Source organism: Neltuma alba, unplaced genomic scaffold (assembly GCF_004799145.2).
Source record: "Neltuma alba isolate B1F8T4 unplaced genomic scaffold, ASM479914v2 tig00010174_pilon, whole genome shotgun sequence".
In the NCBI taxonomy this organism is placed as follows: Eukaryota; Viridiplantae; Streptophyta; class Magnoliopsida; order Fabales; family Fabaceae; genus Neltuma; species Neltuma alba.
This window is the reverse complement of record NW_021635117.1, coordinates 878,899-893,857: the sequence shown is the minus strand read 5'-3', so window position 1 is coordinate 893,857 and position 14,959 is coordinate 878,899. Positions and strand designations below refer to the sequence as shown.

The 14,959-nt window shown below is 35.4% G+C and overlaps 1 protein-coding gene across 1 annotated transcript in view; it reads right to left on the bottom strand.

The window, feature by feature from the left end:
* LOC114754646 (pentatricopeptide repeat-containing protein At5g55840) overlaps positions 1-3,950 on the bottom strand; it is a 43,642-nt gene extending 39,692 nt beyond the window's left edge. Inside the window, exons 1-2 of the mRNA XM_028943439.1 lie at positions 3,909-3,950; positions 3,741-3,812 (exon numbers count right to left, since the gene is read on the bottom strand). Of these exons, the coding sequence (XP_028799272.1) occupies positions 3,741-3,812; positions 3,909-3,950 (114 nt within the window). The remainder of the gene's footprint in view (positions 1-3,740; positions 3,813-3,908) is intronic.
* Between the last annotated feature and the right edge of the window lie 11,009 nt (positions 3,951-14,959).

Genomic DNA, 14,959 nt, shown 5'->3' with positions numbered 1-14,959 from the left:
TTTGGTGATTGATAATAAAGATAAGTGACTCTACAACTAAACTGATGCATTCATAACTAAAAGCATGGGTGCTATTATTGACAATTGAAATATACAAATTTGCAACCAAAATACATTAATTAACAAGATAAATATGACCATTTTCAACAGAACTAATTAAATTCACAAGTGGAATATATTTTACAAGTTTGAGAGATGTTATATATAATTAGAATAAACTAATTTGCAGCCACAATATGTCGATTAACAAGACAAATACAACCATTTGCATGTAGATATGACTAATTAAATTCACAAATGAAATATAATTTACAAATCTAGGAGCTATCCTTCATAACTAGAATATGCCAATTTGCAATCAAAATACATTGGTTCACAAGAGGAATACACCCATTTACCAGTTGAGTAAGCTTATTTATATCAACACATATGCATAATGGGAGACAATTATTCATACATTTACATAGTTGTCATTGTATTTTTCTTCGGTTCACGATGGTGGAATAGTCTCTATTCACTATATATTGAGATAACTCTAGAATACTTCCCAACTTCTTCTTCCTTTCTTTAACATCTATTGTTCTTTCTAGTTTTCTAGAAAAATGGCAATTTTGTGGTGTGAAAATTCGTATTTGTGTTGTAAATTCAAAGTTTTAATTGTAAATTTATACTATATTCTGATTGAAATTGACACATTAATAATATGTAGCAATAAGTGATATATGACTAGTAATAGTATAAAGCAATTATTTTGCATCTTTCATGTTGAAAGGGAATACGTAAAGACCTTACTTATTAACAATTGTAGCTTCACTTGTGAATGGCCTTACTTTGACTATAAATTTCCATATTCCTCTTGTGAATATACTTATCTTGGTTGTAAATTTCCTTATTTTATTTGTGAATGCTAACTCCTTCATTTATTACTAATGGCAGCAAATCCATCCCTCTCGTGAATCACTAATTGTGAATTCAATTAGTTTACTTGTTAATACCTATGTTTAAACTAACTTATCTGTTTTGTGAATCACCTAATATTTGTTGCAAATTTCTAACCATCAATTGTGAATATGCTTAGTTTAGTTGTGATGCATTAGTTTAGTTGTAAAGTCACTTATCATTATTGTGAAAACTTGTATCTTTGTTGTAAATTTACTTAATCTAATTGTTGGCCTATATTTATTGATAGTTTTGAATAGTTGCTTCACAAGTTTCTAATTTCTGCAATCACAACCAATAATTCTATAAAATTGAGATGTTAAAATTTTTTACGCACAAACTACTTATGTCACCAAAATAAATAACAAAGTACTTTGAATCAAAGTGTCTTAACACAAACTTTTACAAATTGTGAAATAACTTAAACTAGATTTTTAATTAAAATATATAAGTTATTACTTTCTTTTCCACTGTGTCTTCATTTGTTCAAGTAGTTTTGCAGTAGTATCTAGCTTTGAATTACATTTATTAGTAATAAGCCACTCCAATAGCTCTAACTTCAATGAAAGAGTTGTTCCTATGGAACAACAATAAGTACCATAATTAGCTTCACATATGTAGAACATTAAAAACTCAAAATAATGCATAACTTTGGTTGTTACGCAAGTAAACATGAAATTGCTACAATCAACTTGTAGATGTACTAAGTTTTGTTGTAAATTGCCTGACTTTGATTGTTACATCAGTAAACATGATTTTGCTACCATTACCTTGTAAATGTACTAATTGTTGTTGTAAATTGCCTAATTTCAGTTGTTACAATAGTAATATGAAACTGCTATAATCAACTTGTAAATATGACAAATTTTTGGTGTAAATTTTCTAACTTTTCTTGTCATACAAGCAAGCATACTTGTTAATTTTTTACTTTAATTATTAATTAATGCCAGAGACATGCACCAACAATACTTACTCACAAAACTTAGAAATTGCAAAACAGAATATATTACTGAAAGCATAAAAAGACATTGCACAGTAGTGACTATAATTATTAAGAAATATCAATGACCAATTGAAAAGAGTGAACAAATTTGAATTAAGAAAATAAAGCTACAAACTTAAACCTTAACCCTTTTAACACTCACATGTTCCGATCAAATGGTAATAGTGTTGACATTCTTATATTCTTATACTTGTTAATCTTTGATTCTTTGAAATTTGTATTAAATATGGCAAGTTTCTAGATATGGTAATAGGAGAAGCCTTAGTGTTGGTGATCCATGTGCCATAGGCTTCCTTCACAAATAGGGTTTTGTTAAAGAATCACTTTTCCTTACAGCAAATATATTTCTAGGGAATGAAACAATGCCTATAAAAAGAATTAATAAAGATGTGCTTCATATTAGTGAAGATAGCAATAACTACATCACAGTTCATGCGTCTCCATGAAAATTATTTTAATATCAACTTCCATTTGAAAACGCTATAATGGAATTATATACTCTACATGAAAGGTAGTATACAATATACCTAAAATGGTTAATGGCACATTATCGACATGAACGAGAGGATTGAGATTTCTAGTGAGAGAATGTGAAAATAATACAAATAAGAAAAGTGTACCTAAGTATAGAGGAGCAAAACTATTATAGAGAAGTGAGATTTCTATCGAGAGAACACAAACACACATGAAAAATGTGAGAGAATGCAAGCAAATATGACTACTCAGCCATCTGAGAATGTGTTAAGAATGCTAAGAGAATAGGGTACAGAGAATGCAAACCAATTTGTATGCGGCAAAGAAAATTTGGATTTGATCATAAGAGTAAAACCCTATCAGAACTTTTTCTCCCCCCCCCCCAAAATATTAAAGGTAGTCTAGTCCTTTTTCTTCTCAATTTAATTTCATCTTGACTGAAGAGATTGCAGCAAAATTTCAGAGTTGTTAAGTGACAAATAAAAATTATGTTGCTACAGTGGTCATTTAATGAAAATCTCCCCAAAAGTTTTAATGATGAGACAAAAGTGACTAGGATGGGATTGGACATCTTAATAAGGAAGAATTAATTTGAGACGTGTACAAAAAAAGATAGCAAGCTGATGGAGTAGAGTAATATTATAAATAAAGTATAAACCATGCAAGGATATACATATGCAATGACATAATAGAATATGTCCTTCCATCTATTGCACTCTACCTTTTAGCTTCCTAATGTGGATTTTGAGCATTTGTGTTGTATAATTAAGGCCAAAAGTCACTCCACTCACTTTAAGTTAATGGGTCCCCTCCTCAGTTATGCCCCCCATAAATAACTATGGTGTGATAGGTGGTTATCCAAGACTTTATGTCAAATTCAAACCACAGAAAATAGAAAACTACAAGGGCTTCACAACGTGCCAAATAGTATTATCGGTAGTATGGCATGCTGCACAGGCTTCAAAACAAAAGATTCCTCCTTTTATGTTTTCAAACTCTATTATAACCTCAATACATAATTACAATATCAATTACGACATGCCAATTTTTTTCAAAATGAAAGGAGAAATATTTCCAACCATTTACAACACATCTCCTATTCAATTAATAACATACTAGACAAATATTATAGAAGCAAACCCATTTCATGTATATCAACATACTTCCCACTTTAAAAAAAGTTTGACACAGGAAAGTACGTATTTTTTAATCCCAACTAAGTTATACATATAAGGAAATTAACTTTATAATTTCATTGAGAAGTAAGGGTAAAGAAAACCTTACAATCAAATTTATACATAGAAAGTAAATTAACTTCAGTTACCTCAACTTCAAACTTAGATGCTCTAGCTTGAGCCACCAAAGACTGCTTGACAAAGTTTAAATACAAGCTAATCTACACCACACACAAATCAAACATTCCTTAACAATGTAAAAAAACAAAGTCTGATGCTCACTTCTTATAACTCCCATCTATTCCAACAACTCAAACTTTTGTCTCAAATCCAATTCCACAATCTAAGATTTCAACCATTGTCTCCTCATCTAAAATGATCTAAAGAAAACCAAAGTTCAACCTCAACAACATCCTTCCATTACAAATCCCAAATTACATCTAGAATTTTTAACCTTCAACATGCCTAATATTGCAATCCAATTAATATCAACTTAAACTAATTAAAACTCTTATCTAACTCCAATAAACAAACTCAATCCATAAACGACAATTTAAATCAACACTTCATGAATTTCTATCTAATCCGTCTTTAAACAACAAACCCTAATCTCAAAATCATATATAAATTAAGTTTTGGTCAAAACATCATACATTTCAAAAATCACAAAAGCCACAAGATTCGATGTTTCAAAAATTCTAAAAATCCAAAAGAAGAGGATAGAAAACAAGTTAGATTCACTTATTTAAAGGTTTGAAACCTCAAAATAACTAATGATGTAAGTGAATAGCTAAACAAAAATTATAAATAACTTAAAGGAGGTGCCTCATTTATTTATTTAAACATGTTTAAAATTTGGAGATGCGGTTGTTAGTTATTAAACTATTATAGTAAATAGCTAAACAAATATAGTGAATAGCTAAACAAAAGTAATAAATAACCTAAATGAGGGGCATCATTTATTTATATTAAGGAGTTTGAATTTTGAAAGATCTTGTTGTTAATTATTTAACTGTTATGGTAAATAGCTAATTAAGTGTAATGAATAACTAAAAAAATTGTGAATAACATGAAAGGGGGCCTTATTAATTGCTAAACTATTATAGTAAATAGCTGAGATGTAGCGAATAGCTAAAGAAATGTCAAAAATAACTTAATATTTTTTTACTAGCGTTGAAAATAACTTATAGTCAAAGTTAAGTAGTTAATTGATATATTATTTTGCATAATGTCAATAATAAAGTTTGGTAGCTCAACGGTTAGTTACACTTTTGACATCTAAGCAGTGGTGGAATCAAATCCTACCTCCCACCAGTTGGCAGCCTTCTAATTGCCATCACTAAAGATCAATGGGGAGTAGCTGATGCAGTGGTCGCTGGTGAGGAGGTTGTGAATTTAAAAAAATAAAATAAAATTAGAAGGCATTTTTATCTTTTTTATAGAATTTCAAACATATCATAGGGATTACGAAAATTCAGTGCACCATTATGGGATTTTAGTATTTCAAAGTTCTTTTTTCTGTCATTTTTCCTCATGTTAATGCCTTCAATGTTTCATTTAGTTTTGTACTTAAACTTTATTTGTTGAATGACATTTGCTATAATAATATAATTACTATTACGCCCTTTGCCCCCTTTTACTCCCTTTGTCCCCTTTTTATAAGTAACAACTATCATATCTCTCAATATAAGCAACATTTGTAAATTGTCTTAACTATTTGTAGCAAATTTCTTATTTCGCTCCTATTAATTACTTATTTTAATACTTAATATATTTATTATCTCATTTTTTAAATAATTATCTCTCTCCTTTACACATTCTCTTTCTTTCATAATTATCTTTATTATTATAATTTTCTTATTCTCTTTATTATACTCTCTTCCCTGTAAATAAGGGTATTTTGCAGGGGAAAAAAATTCAATTTCTATCTATTTATTATTTTTACCTGATTTTAACTAACTTTTTAATCTACGTGATAGAGTCTAAAATTACTTACAAAAATGATCGAAGGGAGTACTGTAGTTCAAAAAAGTGATGACTATAATAGCAATAAAAGATAGCGGCAAAATTATCTTTTTGAATGTGGGTCCACTAAGAATCTGGCTTCCCTCCCACAGTGGTGGGTTGCATTGCATAGAAATGGAAATTGGTTGCCACTAGAAAATGCCCTCCCACATGAAAGATCCTATAAATGGTCTTTGCTAATGAAAAATGAGTTATTTTCCTTTTCATCACAACACTTGACAAGCCTTTATTTTGCTGTTTTTTCCCCCTCTCATCCAAATATGGAGAAATTGACTTCTTTACTTATTTCTTGTTCTAGTTTTTTTCCGCCTCTTTATGCAAATAGAATATTAGTGTATGCCCTTTTAATTGAATGAAAACGGTATCCAACGGACTTTTTCACTTTGTCAGCGGTTTTTTCGAACCCGAACTTTTCTCTCTCTTAAAAACTGTGCCATTGTAGCTCTTACTCACATGGAGGATTCTGGGCAATGGAAAGTACCTCCAAATCGACCCTCCGATGACTTAACGCTAATTGATTTCAATAGCAAGAACAAAAAAAAAAGAAAGGTGCAATCGCTACTATGGATACAGATAGGTTCGCATTACTGAACAACCAAGTGGTTCTTGAGGACCAACAAAAATAGACATCACCTAGAAAGACATCTGAAGTTACAGATAACTTGGCAATCACTGTTAACATGACAGAACACTCCATTTCCATAAAAATCCAAGAAAAGGAAGAGTCACCTTCCCACCCAGATGACAATAGGACTATAAAGAAGGTGAAGGCACAGCTCCCACACATGCAGGATGATACAAATATGTTGTCTTACGACCCTATCTCACACCCTGATAATGAGGACAAGTCAGACTCCGACCCTATCGAACCGTCAAAATCCTCAGCCCCCCTTGTTCAAAGACATGCTATTGAACTGAGCCTCTAAGAAGAAAGAGGAGAAGGATGATCTCGCCTTGCAGGACCGGGATATCAGTGTAGATAGAACAAGGCCCTTTCTATCCATTGCCTTTTCTGCAAGAACCCATCAGCTCCTAAACAAAATATGCAGTCATTATTAAAATGTTAGGGAGAAATATTAGATATGATGATCTCCGAAACAAAGTAGCTAGTCTTTGAAAAATCACAAGCTCGGTCTAGTTTATGGATTTAGAGGGTAATTGCTTTATTGCCAAGTTCAGTAACGAAAAAGATTCACGGAGTTTTGCTTAGGGGACCCTAGGTCATTTTCGGACACTACCTTACAGTCCAACCTTGGTCTCCCGACTTCTTGCCCCTACGCCATATGGCTTCACAAGTCATGGGTTGGATCAAAATTCCAGTGTTGCCAGCAAAGTATTACAAGAAGAGCGTTATTCGAGCGATAGGAGGCAAAGTTATGAAAATTGACTACAACACAGCATCAGGGGTAAGAGGTAAATTCACCCACATGGCAGTTCTCATTGACCTCTCGAAAGTGCTCACCTCCAAAATAGAAATCGATAAACAAGTATTCTTTATAGAATATGAAGGTCTCCCTACGATTTGCTTCAAATGTGGGCACTATGGCCATTTGGAAAATGTCTGTCCCCTGAACCATGATGTGTCTAAGATGGATTTGGGACCGTCACCTACTAGCGAAGCACAACCACTAGAGGTACGTTTGCCAAATGCACTGGAAGGCTGTGATGCCTTGTACGGCTCTTGGCTGCAGGTAGCCCCACGAGGCAGAAGGCAAGGAAGAGTAGACAAGAAGGAACCACCAATTTATTCACTCTCAAATCACCATCAAAGAATACTCCAAAGAGTTCTTTTTTACTGCTATTTATGCAAGTCCTAACCCGTAATTGTGAGTTAAACTTTAGTCCGAGCTCTCTAATCTTGCTTCAGATCAGTCCTCTTCATGGATCCTTGCAAGGGACTTTAATGCCACGCTACATGCTGTCGAACGCTGTGGAATAGGGCTAAGGCAAACCAAAAGCTACCCCCTTTTTCAATTTTTCTATCAAGATAACGAAGTCCTGGACTTGGGTTTCTTAGGCCCAAAATTCACTTGGAGGCATAGGTTGACTTTGGTAGGACTGGACCGAGCCATAGCCAATGTCTCCTGGATACAGCTCTTTCCCAACTCTAGTGTACACCAGCTGCCCCAAATCAATTTAGACCACAGACCTTTACTAATTCGACTTGGGCTTAATCAATCTCAGGTCACTCAACCTCGGCCTTTCAGATTTCTAGCAGCCTGGATCCACCACCCTCACTTCTCCGACTTAGTGAAAGACAATTGGAGCAATAGTCATAGCCTGGTCGAAAACATCGATAATTTTGTAGAGGCAGCGTCGAGATGGAATCAGGAGGTCTTTGGATCAATCGGGAGGGAAAAAAAAAGGCTCAGAGCTCGCCTGCTAGGAGTACAAATAGCTAGAGAAAGCAGCCTCTATTCCTCACACCTCAGAGACCTTGATTATGCTCTACGCTTTGAGTATGAAGATGCCTGCCTGCATGAGGAGCTTCTCTGGCTTCAGAAATCACGAAGTAATTAGATATGTCTGGGAGACAGGAACACAACAAGGCTCGTATTAGGAGAAGAGCTAATCGCATTAATTCTTTAGAAAATGCCAAAGGGGACTAGATCACAAACAGTGAGACTCTTACACAAATGGTTCAGGATTATTTTCTAAATCTTTATTCTGACGACCCTGCTAGCCCTGAGGCCTATCTAACCTGAGGTAAGTTTCCTCCTTTACCTTCACACTCCCATAGTTCCTTATCTACTGAGATTACTGCGGAAGAGGTGAAACAGGCACTTTTTGACATGAAACCTCTCAAAGCCCCTGGAAGTAATGGACTTCATGCCCTCTTTTACCAGAGTCAGTAGGAAATTGTTGGTGATTTTGTTTACAATACTGTAAAAGATATTTTCAATGGTGGGAATATCAATCCTGTCTTAAACAAAACACTCATAACCCTAATCCCCAAGATTGAACGACCCCAAACTCTCAAGGATTTTCACCCAATTAGCCTCTGTTCGGTAGCCTATAAGCTGATTACAAAAATCATTACCAATAGACTCAAACTAATAATACCAAAACTTATTCTGCCTTACCAAGCTAGCTTTATTAAGGGTTGAAACATTACAAACAATATTATTATTGCCAACAAAGTCATACACTCCATGAGGAAAAAAAGGGCAAAATTGGTTGGATGGCCATTAAAGTTGATCTAGAAAAGGCATTTGATCAGATCAAATGGAGCTTCATAGAAGACACCTTGCGAGATGCCCAATTCCCAAAGAGGCTCATCAGGCTCGTCATGCATTGTATCACAACACCTTCCATGCAAGTTCTTTGGAATGGTTCCCCCTCTGACTCATTCCAACCCTCCAAAGGAATCTGTCAAGGGGATCCTTTATCACGGTATATCTTTGTCCTCTACATGGAAAGACTTTCTCAAGCCATACAAGCTAAAGTCTCTGCAAAAAATTGGGAAACAATCAAGATGGGGAAGAATGGTGTTCTACTCTCCCACATTTTCTTTGTTGATGATTTAGTCCTCTCCAGCTCCACTAACATGAGACAAGTTGGACTCATAAAAAAAGTCCTACTGACTTCTGTAACTCCTCAGGCTACTCGGTTAGCCAGACTAAAACACGAATCTTCTTTTCAAGGAATGTGAAGAGATATGAGGCCAATTCCATATGTGACTTCCTTAACTATACCAAGACGAACCAGCTAGGTAAATACCTTGGAGTGCCCCTGTTACACTCTAGGGTAACTAAGGATACCTATCAATACATCATTGATAAAGTTAAGCTAAAGCTCTCCAATTGGAAAGCAAGAACCTTGTCCCTAGCAGGCCGAGTCACAATAGCCAAGTCAGTTCTATCCACCATACCGTATTATGCTATGCAAACTTCAATGCTAACAACTAATTACTACTCCAAAATTGAAAAGTTGATACGCCAATTTATTTAGGGTACAGACGAATGTCCAAAGGGAATTAGCTTGGTCAAGTGGGAAGAGATGTGTCTGCCCCAGAATAGTGGAGGAAGTGGCCTCAGGTTAATGAAATCTCAAAATTGTGCTTTCCTAGCTAAGCTTGGATTCATGCTCAGAAGCAAACCAAATCTTTTATGGGTTAGGATTCTCAGAGCCAAGTATGGATGGCACCCGCTGACAAAACCCACTTTCAAGACCAACTCTTGTTCGCACACCTAGAGGAGTATAGCAAAAACTTGGCCAGAAACGTACCTGGGTATAAAATGGAACCCAGGCGATGGGCAGCAAGTAAAGTTTTGGAAGGATAATTGGATAGGTAAGCTAGGCCCACTCAAGAATTTAGCCTTCTTGGACATCAATGAGAACCAAATGGGGGAAACCATTTAGGAATACGTAAATGAGAGTGGTCAATGGCATTGGCATCTTTTTCAAGAAAAATTCCCCAAATTCGTAAATCTATTAATTGCCACCACACCCCCTCTAAGGCGAGATGATGGGGATGCTAGCTGTAGTTGGAGTCTTAGCTCCAATGGAGCCTTCTCGGTGTCCTCAACATATCAAACAATGGTAGATGACCTTAGGAATGATCAACAAGACTGCTAGAAGCTCATTTGGAAATGGCCAGGGGCTCACCGAATTAGATCCTTTCTTTGGCTAGCCTACAAAAATAAGTTGCTTATGAACACAGAGAGGAAGCAGAGGCACCTAACTCTAGATGGGACTTGCGAGCTTTGTGGATCTAAGGACGAAGATAGTAACCACGTGTTCTGTCGTTGCCCCCTTGTCGTAGCATGTTGGAAAATGACCATACCAGCAAGCAAACTCACTCAATTCCTCCACATGCCTATACAGAGCTAGTGGACCCACAATATTGACCCCCACCGCACCAACCAAAGATGAACCCTACTATTTGGTATCATTAATTGGAAGCTGTGGGATGCAAGGAACAAACACCTCTTTGCTGGAGAATCTTTTGGGGCATCTGAACTATTAGTTAGCTCTGATGCTTTTGTTAATCACACTGTTAGAGCTAGAATTGTTAACGACATCATGAGGCTGCCTCACTAATATCTTTTACTCTGTTTTCTTTTGGCTTTCTTGGTAGGCTTTGTCTTGTTGTACATATCTTGCAACTCGTTGACTCTCTTCTTTGAGTAATACTTCCCTTTTCATTCAAAAAAAAAATTGAATGAAAACAGTAGACTCCCTCCTAATTAAATGAGAAAGATAGACTCTTAGGGGAAGTAGTGGTGGGAAAGTTTCTGGAATGGGCAAAAGCCAGATGGAACAATACTGCATCTAGATAAAAGGCCTACAAATCATCAACCTTTTTTCTAGGAGAAGAAGGAATTATGGTATATGAAATGTTAAAAAAGACTGAACAATTTGATACCGGAAATGAATTGGTAAATCAATGTCAATCTAAAAGCCTTACTGTAACATCCTGAGTTTTATCGGGTTCTTAATAGCCTCTTTTGGTTGATTTTGAGGATAGATTAGTGATTTAATCTTGATCTGGGTGTTTGGGGTGAATTTGAGGTATGTTGGAGGAATAGGTGAACGTACCCCTCTCAGGGTATGTTCGCCGCGGCGCACCGGGAGTTTCAGAGGGGAGTGTCTTTCGGGAAGGTTTCGCCGCGGCGAAGGTAAGGGCATGTCGCGGCGAAGTTCTTCTGGGCGAGCGAGAGTTTCCTCTCTGGAAGCTTTCGCCGCGGTGAAGATTGGAGTTCGCCGCGGCGAAGTTGGATTTTCAGGCGAGTAATTCCTCTCAGGATTAGTTCGCCGCGGCGAAAGGTCGCGATTCTATATAGTCGCGGGAGGGTTCAGCGTGCGAAAATAAGAAAATCTGAAGGAGGAGAGAGGTGCTCTGCTAGGGTTTCGAACTTTTGGCTTGGAGGAGACATTTCTAAGGATCCATTACCTCAAGTAAGTGATTTTAACCTCTAATCTATCTTCTTGATTGGAATTTATAAGGATTTATGGTGAAACCCTAGGATTTTCTAGGTTGTGTTGGAACTGAGGTTTTTGACCGATTGTTTTGAGTTTAATTGATTGCATTGGGTTAGTTTAAGTATTTAATCGGTGTAGTTTTCTTGGATTTAAAGAATCTTGAGTTTTTGGAGTTAGGGTTTATGGAATTGGATGATTTGGGATTGAGGATGATAATGTAGAGATTGATTTTGAGTTTTGTGAATTGGGTTATGTTAAGGAGGGTTAAATTGGATGTTTAATCGGTTTAGATTTGTTGTTGGAACCTTAATTGCTCAAATGGGATGTTGGAGGTTGAATTCCTATGGTGGGTCCTTGAGGTTTGAACTCTAATTGATGCTTGGAAGGAGACTTGATGTTTTAATAGACTTTGAGGACTTTGGAGTGTTGTTTTGATAGTTATACCCTTTGAGTTGGGTAGAGTTTTGATGGGAGATGGGAATTTTGTGTCCCCAAGTGTTGTGTTGACCACATTATTAGTTTGAAAGCTAATATATGATGGTTGTGTGTTTGTGTGCTTGTGTAGACCGGTTGTGAGTCTTGGTCGTGCACGGGGCCACATCGTTGGTTTGTTGTTCCTTACTCAGGCGAGAGGTAACCACTTTCCAATCCTTAGTATTTGCTTCTGTGGTATTGTGAGTAAATTGTGTTTTGTGCTCCAAATAGTAATTGTGTTCAAACTATATGTTGTATATAAGAAGGGAAAACCGTCTTGTGGGATTTTGGTTTATGATGAATGAATTTTTGGAATTGTGAAAGATATGCCACTGAATGAGATTAATTGTGAAATGATTGTTACTCTTTGCTTATGATTTGAGCATGATGCATTAATTGGGAATTGGTGAGAGTTTTGTCTGTTACTACCACGTGGTAAGGCCTCCATTAATGCATGATGGTTGGCTCAGTACGTCCCCTATAGTGAGGGATAGGCCTTTTGGCTCCCTACATCCCCCAGAGTGAGGGATAGGCCTTTTATGGCTCCTTACGTCCCCCCAAAGTGAGGGATAGGCCGGCTTCGGCTCCTGAAAATCCCCCAAAGTGAGGGATTTGGTTGATGGGATTGCATCATTGCACTTGCATGAATTATTGTGGCTATCATTATATTATTTGTGAACTGCCCCACTTGACACCTCACGAGCACCTATTTAATAGTACCTAGTATTGGAAAGGTTGGTTACTGGGACTCCGTCTCACCCCGTGGTTTACAATGTTTTCAGGTGAAGTTTCTAGGCATGCGCCTTCGGGAAGAGATGCAGAGGCTTGAGCTTGGTTAGCTTTAGGCCTCTAGCCTTTGTTTATGTATGAATACGTTGTATATTGTCACAATTAGGGTCCTTTTGAAATATTTGATTACCCGGCCTTGTTGTAAACTGGAGAGAATGTATCTCCTTATTTCGGTTGGCTGGAGGCCATTGCTAGTGTTTTATGAACTCTGGATTCTATGGTTGAAAACTATTTAAATGGGCTGATTTTGATGTATGTGTTACCCGGGCCGGAGGCTCGGAGGCCCAGTGGATATGAATGGATTATTGTAGTTGCATGCAACGTCTTACGGGTTGACCCGAGCTTGAAAGTCAATTTCTAAAAATATGAAATTTTCCTTCTACTATAGTAGCTCGTTTTAACAGCTCTCCTTTTCTACCATAGTAGTGAACTTTATGACGAGTTATGATGTTTTGGGAGGTTAAGGGTCTTACACTTACAGTGGGTTTTTTTTTCTTTTTTTCTTTTTTTTGGGGGGGGAGGGTGGGGATATTATATACATGGTGCGTGTGCGCATGTTGTGAACTCACCCGTTTAACTCAGTAAACTCACCAATTTCACATTTTATAATAGCAAATCCTATCTTAGTTCGACCAACATACGTTCTAAATGTTGTATTTTATAAAGAAAGTCTTACCAAAAAAGCCTGAAAATTATTAAATTTTAAACCGTGAATTTATATAAAAATGTGTCCTTATTTGCAAGTAAAGTGTAGTTAAAAGTTAAAAATTATTAAAATATAGGAAACAATCCAAACTTGAGATTTAGTAATTTTTATATTCATTTTGTGTTTTCCCTTATACATATATATATATAAAGCAATTTATTACAATATCAGAATATATAATATATTCCTTTCGCTCCTAAAAATAATATAGTAAGTAATTGAGGGGTCTATTTTAGAAGAAGAGTGCACGCAAGTAAAGGCTATTACTTATTTTATTTATTTGATTCATTCTTACACTGCAATATAATAAAATATAACCCAGAAATTTTTGCAACACCATTGAGAATCTCCTGATGGACTTTCTTCAAAGCAGAACCCTCCCTTGGATAGTCCCCTTTTAGTGCAAGCGTCGTTGCATTGCATTGATCATTAGATTATCCATATAAAGAACAAGGCCCTATGCATAAGAACTGTGGATCATGACGAGTTATTCCATATGCTGGCTCTGCATATTATCATCCAATATATAAATATACATATATATATGTATAAAGTACTTTATTAATAAACTTGGTTACAAAAAACAATTGATCTGATTTTATCTTTACTTTTGAAACATGCTTTTTTTTTTGCCTTGACTATTGAAACATGCATAAGCTTTTAAAAATGTAAAATACAATCACGCAATTTATTTTGTTTATTTTTAAAACATAATATAGAATTTTTTTGCAGCCAATAGATAATTAATTACATATCCAAATCGTCAATATTATAGGGAGAGTCGTCCATATTGTTTTTAAAAACAATACAAGCAAAAATTTGTGTACTTTAATCTTTGTTCTAAAAAGAAAGTTGTGTATAGACATTAAAAAAAGCATAAACGAAAAAATTGTGCAAAAGTCAACAGAAATATTATAATTGAAAGGAGATTTATATGCCTGGGGCAAATATATTTTTGTAACTCTTAGTTTCAATAGATGAATCAACAATAATAAATAATGATAGAAGTTTGTAGGGTACTGAAAATTGGAATAATTAAACCAGTTAGAATAGTAGTTCAAGAGTTAGTGGTTTAAGTTGAGGCCAACTCAAGATTATTAGTCATAATTAAAATAATATTCAAATAAAAATGTATAAAATATTAACATCCTTTAGTATTGTTGAAAATGTTGAAGCTGTTGACACGTTTGTGCGTGAAAAAAAATGTATATTGTTTACTTGTTTTTACAAGATGCATGTAATAACTTTGACAGAATATAATTTTGAATACTTGTATTTTGAGGGGGGAAAACAAACAAAAGAGAAAAGGATTTGATACTCATAGCATGAGAACTGAAATTAGGAAAAATAACAAAAAATATCTACTAAATTTCAAAATAATAAATAAGTGATTTTGACAAATTTTGACATGTTAAAACTATTACTGGAGTAGTAAAATCATTATTCAAA